A 7,793-nucleotide genomic window follows, 5' to 3' on the forward strand; every position below is an offset into this window, starting at 1 on the left:
TTTAACTTGCGCTAAATCAAGATAACTTTTGTGCTATCAGCTGTGTTGTTTGGTCAAAAAATGACTTAACACCTAATGTTGTTTCAAGCATTGACGCTATTCAGGATCTAACCATTCAGCAGCAGACTCCCATCCGCGTGTTGCACCGTAGGACGTTATTGACACGACCGAAAGTTATACATACAGCCAAGTGTGAAATTCTGAACAAGCATTACATGCTTCTTCGTCTGACAACGTCCGCGGGCACGTATGTAAAGGAGTTCGTTCACGGCGATCGTGGTCGAACGCATCCCAATGTCTCATCAATTTTGGTATAATTTTATTTGCAATTCATTTAATTGCAGCAGAAGTGCTGAACTTACTTATTATTATCGTAGGGTTGCGATGCAGACATTATTCAGCTCGATGTTGAAGAACTAATAGGTGGCTAGTAATTATGAGGCAACTTCCTAGTCAAAACAGACAAACTTCGAAAAACTATATTCTGTCGTTTAAAAGTCCTGCGGAAAGATGTAATATCTCTTCTCGTTCCTAATAGTATCGGCCGCACCAGCTCCAAATTTACGTTTGTTTCCAACATTTCAAGTTTGCATGGCCTGTGCGTGATTGCGACCTAAATTATAGTTTCTGGGTAAGCCAAGGATTTGTATTGGGCCTCGTCCCACAACTCGCCAATCTGGTCTAACAATTCTCGAGCACCTTGAGGAAGCGATTCTGCAACCTGTTTATCATTTTCACCACAAAAGTCATTGGCCGACAGTGTTGCTGATGACGTTCGCAGCAAGTCCAGCATCCCTTTTGTATTGGTATGCATGCCGCTTTGAGCATCATTCTTTTGCACAACAGTGGCAGCGACTTTCTCCTTGTATTCTTGAAGGTCAACAATGTACTCTTCAAGTGTGTCTTTCATGATCAGCCGGAAAACGCGAACTGTACGTGTCTGCCCAATGCGATGTGCGCGGTCCATTGCTTGCTTATCAATAAAAGGATTCCACGAGTGCTCAAGAAAGATGACTGTGTCGGCACCAGTGAGCGTGAGTCCCAGACCGCCAAGTGATGTAGTTAAAAGCAAAATGCTAATAGAAGAATCAACATTAAATTGCTGCACGATGCCTGCACGTTTCGCGAGGGAGATTTGACCGTCAAGACGACGATATGTCACTCTAGGAAGCGCATTTTGTAGCATTTGCTCCGTCAAATCTAGTGTTTTTTGCAATTGAGCGAACACCAAGCAGCGATGTGTAGAAGAGCTTGTATCTCCTGAGTTAAAGATGGGGGTTTGATAACAATTCTGACTTTGCGTAGCAATATCGCAACACTCGACTAAAAGGTCATGCAGTCCAACCATCTTTCCGGAGCTCTTCCAATCCCAAAGTACCTCCTTTTCTTTTGAACTCAGGCCGTGAGTTACGCTTTGATCAGCAACAAGTGCTGGGTGTACGCACACTTTGCGGAGCAATTGAAGATTTGCTAGCACGTTGGTAGGCACCTTTGCTTTCTGCAACATAGACTCCGAAAACTTTACAGACTTTGTCATGTCATTTTCTACTGACGATGTCAAGGAGTAAAGTCGATTTTGTAGCGGGGACATCGAAAGTAACACATTAGAGATTATTTTCGGCGGAAGTTCGTTTAGCACCTGATCTTTTGTTCGCCGAAGAATAAACGGTAGAACTTTCTGGTGCAATCTTGTGATTGCGATCGCTGCTTGTTCTTTTTGCACTGTAGTCGAATTTCTCTCTTTTGACTTTGCAATTGGCAGAGCAAACTCGCGACGAAACATTCCAAAATCGCCCAAATATCCTGGCATCAAGAACTCAAATAGAGCCCACAAGTCAGTGACATTATTCTGCAAAGGAGTTCCACTAAGAGCAACCCTATGTGAGGTGCGAAGCTTTAAAACAGCACGAAAAAGTTCTGTGGCTGGATTTCGGACCAAATGTGCCTCGTCGAGTACCACATACATATAGTCGATTGAGCTCAAAAATTTGATCTCTGCACGCAAAATCGTATAAGTTGTTATGATTAATGTTGGACCAAGCCTCGATTTCAGAAAGCCCTTTTGGCAATTAATTTTTTTTCGATCGATCGCCGGAACTGAGTAGTCAACGATGGACGCAAAAACGCCAGATAAATGATTTTTCACCTCTTGCATCCAGTGATGAACAATAATCGGTGGGCATACAATCATGCAAGGATTTACTGGGTTGCCTTCTGTAACGGCCGCTAGAGTAGCAGCCATGGCGGAAAGCACCTGTATCGTTTTGCCAAGACCCATATCGTCGGCCAAAATCCCATGAAGATTGTTGTTGGCCAGAAAGCACAGCCAATCCACGCCATGCTGCTGATACAGGCGCAACGATGTTTCTGGGGTCAACAAGGACCTAACATCAATATGCTGAATGGCTTTACCAACCATTAAACCTTGTAGAAAAGTCCGAGAAACTGCATTCTCCATTACTATTGTATTTAAACAGGAAAGTTGCAGGTCTAAATCACGCAGCTTTAAATCCATCTGAAGCGGAATCAGTGGTACCAAGTCTGCTAATATTTTAGCTGCACATGTGCGAATAAGCGTAAACTGGGAGCTCATGGTTTTCATTGCGTAGTGAACAAGGCTTGGTACGTACGGGATTATATCCGAGTCTAAGGTGTGAACAATACATTCAAGCACCACGACTGCACCTTCAAGTGAATCACTTGAAATGACACTTTCTGTAACGGAAAACGTTGCGAATATCGTAGTGTACACGATAAACATCGCATCTTCGCGATGCTGACCTTCAGCACTCTTACAAATTGTAGCAACGCCGTGAGCCACTGCACAGCGCGTGTATAAGTCTTGATATGGCTGCTTTATCAACTGGGCTAGTGGGTGTAGCCAAGACAAACACGTTTTCATAGCACCGCTGCTAACAAAGGGAGCCACCACCATGATCAAGTGCATGCACCGTTGTATAGTACTTTCATCAATATTTCTCTGCTTCCACGCCTTTGAAATGGCATCATCTAAAGCTGGGCACATTATGAAAACATTACCACCGAAGCGATTGCAGATTTCTTGAAGCGCAGCTTTAGTTCCGGCCACTCGAATCTCTGTCTCCTTGGTGACTTCAGGTGAGAACGACGTGCTGCAATTGTTTCGAAAAAGCTTGCCCCCGCCAGTCGCGTCGACACAGTCATATGATACACCTACCATAGCTGATGCATTATTGCAGAGATTTGTAATAATCTTGGCAACACACTTCTTCTGAGTATGCACTCGGCCAGCAACAAATTTAGCGATTGTTTGTGCCAGGATGGTGCGAAAGGCTATTTCTTCTTCTTTCTTTATCGAGTTCATCAACGCTTTGATTAGAAACCCGCTTTGTTTAGGATTTGGAAGCAATTCACAATATAAGCTGCTCCCCAAACCTTGAATTCGGTGGTAAAAACGAAAAAAGCTTTGCTGAACATTTTCGTCTACCATGAAAAGATCTTGCCGCTTGAAGTGAGCCATCTTAAATGCTTCTGGGTAGTCACGCAACTTCCCATAAGGAAAAGAAGCAACGTGCTCAGCTGTCTGTCTCGAAATGTCTGCTATCAACAACGATTTTGATCTTTCCATTGGCTTTATTAGTATGTCTTTAGAAGAGAAGATTTCAATGATTCGACCCTCCATTTGCTTGACCCTTTTTAAAAAACAAAGTTGTTCTAGGTAAAATAATCCACCTTCGCATGCTGTATCAGACTGAGCCCTCTTCCAGTGATTGTCCGCAAATGTTGTTAGCAAAGGTCCAATCACGTTCTGCAAGTGCTCTAATCGTGACTGATCATGCCGGTGTTCAGCATTCAAATGATTTTCATAGTAACTCCATTTCGTCAGCACTACCAGCGCAGCACATTGTCGCCCACCAGAGCTACTGAAAAAATTACCGCGTATTTTATCGACCAGCCGTGTCATGCACGAGCTAGACAAGGGGACGTAAGCAGCGGCATATCCAATAGCCTCGGCAAACTTCACACACAAAAACAAGTCTTTTGGTAGATTTTGGTCCGTACAATAACGTTCTTCATATCTAGACAGTCCATTGTCAATATCTTCAACCCGAACGTCCAGACAATCAATTTCGTCCGGAGACCACATTAAAGCCATCCACTTTGGCAATTGCTTACCAATGACAGGCAAGAGCAGCTCTTTTTTCGACAAGCTTGAAACTACTTGCCTCCAAGCAATAAGCAAGCTTTCTTGGACATACTCATTTTTATCAGAAAATAACTGAAGCAGCAAATGCGGCAGAAATACTGTTGAAAAGTTGACGAATTTTGACGATGACGCTAAATCTCCGTTAGAAAATATGGCAGCCACACATTTCGCGCTTGATGCTCGAACCTGCGGCGAATAGTGATGTACCTTTGGGATTGTTAGAAATATATTCGACCAGCTCGCTGTCTGGACTTCGTTGCTACTTTGCAATATCTTTGCGACTCCGGAATGATTATACCAAGCCTCCAGTGCTTGAACAATGCTTGTAATTGCCAAATCGGCGCTTTCGTATAGCCTTAATGATTTCCACAACAGTTGAGCAGCATTCTTCAGGTCCTCACATCTAACGTTCTCCATGAAAGTCACGAAATTTTTGAGCATATCAGCGGCCAAAACTACCACATCCTCTACTGTATTGGGTAACGAGAACGTCATTAAAATATCATGAAAGAAGAAGGGTAGCAAAGCTGGTGCGTGCCGTTTGTGAGCTTGAACCAGATATTTCAGCCCCAAGAGACCACCGTGGCAAGCCTGCCACATCGATCCTTGAAAAAGAATTCGCACCACATGCAGGTACCTGACTAATTTGGCTTTACTGGAGAGGTTGCCAAGTAAAATACCAAAAACCTGAGCGCAAACCTCACGTACAGGAGAGACCGAGCCATCAGCTGAAAAGTCGACAAATTGATCCAGAGCCAGAACACATATGCATCGGATCAAACACTCTTCCAGCCACGTATCAATAAGATCACGCTTGGATGGCTTTTCGGCTGATATACAAAATATCTCCACAGCGGCGGTGAAGTGGGCTGACAGCAAAATTTGTCGCAACGATAAGAGAGCGCCGTGACGAACCTCCCACTTGGAATCAAACATACTGTCGAATAAATCAGAAACCAAGCTAGCAACAATTGTTGCTTTACTTGAATGGTTGAAATCGCTAGCCCACCCTTCAAACATGCTGCCACCTTCAGGTTGCATATTCACTTTGTTTGGATAATCTTGATTAGATTTCAATCTTTTAGCGCTGCTTTTATCAGCATTTGAATGACGTTTCCGTCGTATTGACAAAGGGAGCAAATCGATTGCCGGTTTTCGGCTAGCATTTTCAGCAAGATATTCTTCCATATCAGCCATCACCTCACTAGCCTCAATATCATTCGCAATCTCTTGTGCATCTAAAATCACGCTAAGTTAGCACAAACAATATTGATATCGAAAATTCAAAGACATTAACACACGGTCTCGATTAAGTCGTGGAAGTAGCTGCTTTGTCAGAAGATCTTCTTGTGTATCCCAAATTGGTCTTTCCGATCCACTCAAACGCTTAAGTAGTAAGCGACGTTGCTTTGCAGCATGGACTCGTCGTTCTGGATCGGTAAGATTCGTCTTGTAGTAGTACTCCTGCCACATGCAACGTTTCTTGTTAGCTACTGTAGCTTTGATCTTAACCCATTCAGATCATCCACCTCTCCTCCGCTTCGTAACAACGGTGCGCCTTCCTTTACCACCTTATTGATATCGACCATTTTCAAACTTAGCGCGTTATAACACGATTGATGACTGCCAACTGCAACATAAGAGAACGAAAGAAGAATTAATTCGCATTTCTTTTGTCTGCTCCATCCTAACGTTCATTTACGTGAGACGAAGGCGAATGTTTCTGCGATGTTCTCGTCCTCGATCCGCAAAGAGCGTCCCACTACATCAAGACACTTGGAAGCAGCTACCCGTACGTCCCAGTTTTTGTCCACGATTAAAGGCCGGAGCTGTTGCAAAATTGATGCGCAGACATCAGGAGAGCACGCCGCCGCTTCACCCAGCTTCTCCGCAGCATTCTCACGGATTTGTAAACAACTTCCATCTTCTCTGATTGTAAATCACATGAAGATAGATCAAACAGTAGATTGAGCAAGCATGCCCAGAAATACTCAATTGTCGACTATACACAGACCGCGAACGAGCTGGAATAGGCTCTCCAGGCGCGTTGCATGGACACTCATAATTTTTTGTATTCTGGATAACGGGAATGGACATTGTTGATTGGCTAAACCTGTTCACTGATCCCTATTAATCACTACTAAATGGAGCTGGCAAGGACTGTGCAGGAATTCGAGCTTACTTGGGTGGTTTACGACCCAAAAGACCCGTTTGGGGCCATGTTAGCACTCTGCACGCTATCTCCAATGTATGTCACCCTGTCACTTACACCACTTAGAGATCTTTGACTTATTACGATGCGTAGATTCTTGATTGTCGTGTACCTCACAGTGGTTGTCTCGCAGCGAGATCTGGACAGCATCAGCATGCTAATAGGGCAGGTAAGAAGAACATCAGTAACATGCGCTTACTCTTTCCGACCAGATCTCAAATCAGATTTTGATTGGTAGCTTGTCAGTATCGCAATAAACAAAGTGCTCAAAAAGCTAATAAACCAACCGCGACCAGAAGGCGCGTACATGAGCGGATCAGGGATGCCATCAGCGCACTCACAGTTCATGGGTTTCTTTGCAGCCTACTTTGTGATTTACACGTCTAAGAGGTTATGGTAGAGCTGAGTACTAGTTGGGCGTTTTAAGATGTTTGTATTGACTCGCTGTTCATTGTTATGCCAGGCTAAATTCGCGTCGACGTCTGGAGCAAGGGCTTACTATCGTTTGTGCTATAATGGTGGCGATGCTGACGTGCTACTCGCGAATTCATTTAAACTACCATTCGACGGACCAAGTGGTGGTTGGTGTTGCATTCGGCATTCTTACTGGGATTCTATGGTACACTCTTGTCGCCTCGGTAAGCGGATGAAATAGTGTAATGGTCACTGAAGCTACCTGGCTTACTTATTTTTTTATTTCCCCAATTAGACGTCGTCATGGCTGTTTCCCTTAGTGGCCGAGTCGCGTATAGCGAAGTTTTTGTTTGTGCGCGATATTTCCCACATTCCGGACCTGACGGTCTTTCAACATGAAATTGCGTTTAAAGCTGCTTCCACTTTCCCTAGCCAAAAGTTGCAATAGACGCGCAAGGTTATTTACGGTAGCAAATCGTTTTTTTACATTGGGTGGGGTTCATGCTAGATGCAGGGCTTTGATTTGATATTGCACGCCTAAATTTGGATATTGAGATCCGAGTATTAAAATTAGTGGGCTGTAACGCTGATGCATGAGCCAACTACACGGCGTCTGCAGCATATAATAGTATCTTTTGTCATTTATGACGCGTTAAGCCTCGAGGGACGAACAATAAGCTCATCCCTTCCTCCGGTATCAGCCCTGAGAGTTTCACTGCTTCGTCTGGTGGTTGCGTCATACGATAGCGCTGACTCGACAGGATTATTTTACTTGATGTAATTGTGAAGATGCATTAGTACCAGGATATAGGTACTTATGAAATTACGGAGCTCCAATCCAAGGTAAACATAGGCAGGTACATTGAAAAATCAAGCGGGGCTACCGTCGCTTAGAGAAACCTTGGTTAAGGTCAGTACCCCTTCTGTAACGGGGTTACATGAGAGTGACCCGTCACTCTCCCAAGGGAGATGTGGTGTGGC

The 7,793-nt window shown here is 44.1% G+C and overlaps 2 protein-coding genes across 2 annotated transcripts; one reads left to right on the plus strand and one right to left on the minus strand.

Moving 5' to 3' along the window:
- Positions 1-613: 613 nt before the first annotated feature.
- Positions 614-6,283, minus strand: PHALS_02574 (transcriptional accessory protein; the record flags this gene model as incomplete). The annotated part of the gene is made up of 5 exons (XM_024716980.1): positions 614-5,424; positions 5,488-5,650; positions 5,716-5,816; positions 5,889-6,115; positions 6,201-6,283. 5 exons carry the CDS (start codon positions 6,281-6,283, stop codon positions 614-616), a joined length of 5,385 nt encoding a protein of 1,794 aa, XP_024582524.1.
- Positions 6,284-6,330: 47 nt separating this feature from the next.
- Positions 6,331-7,260, plus strand: PHALS_02575 (dolichyldiphosphatase 1; the record flags this gene model as incomplete). The annotated part of the gene is made up of 5 exons (XM_024716981.1): positions 6,331-6,434; positions 6,492-6,567; positions 6,637-6,788; positions 6,862-7,036; positions 7,108-7,260. 5 exons carry the CDS (start codon positions 6,331-6,333, stop codon positions 7,258-7,260), a joined length of 660 nt encoding a protein of 219 aa, XP_024582525.1.
- Positions 7,261-7,793: the final 533 nt, after the last annotated feature.

The sequence above is a fragment of the Plasmopara halstedii genome, assembly GCF_900000015.1.
Source record: "Plasmopara halstedii genome assembly, contig: Scaffold_2061, whole genome shotgun sequence".
NCBI lineage: Eukaryota > Oomycota > Peronosporomycetes > Peronosporales > Peronosporaceae > Plasmopara > Plasmopara halstedii.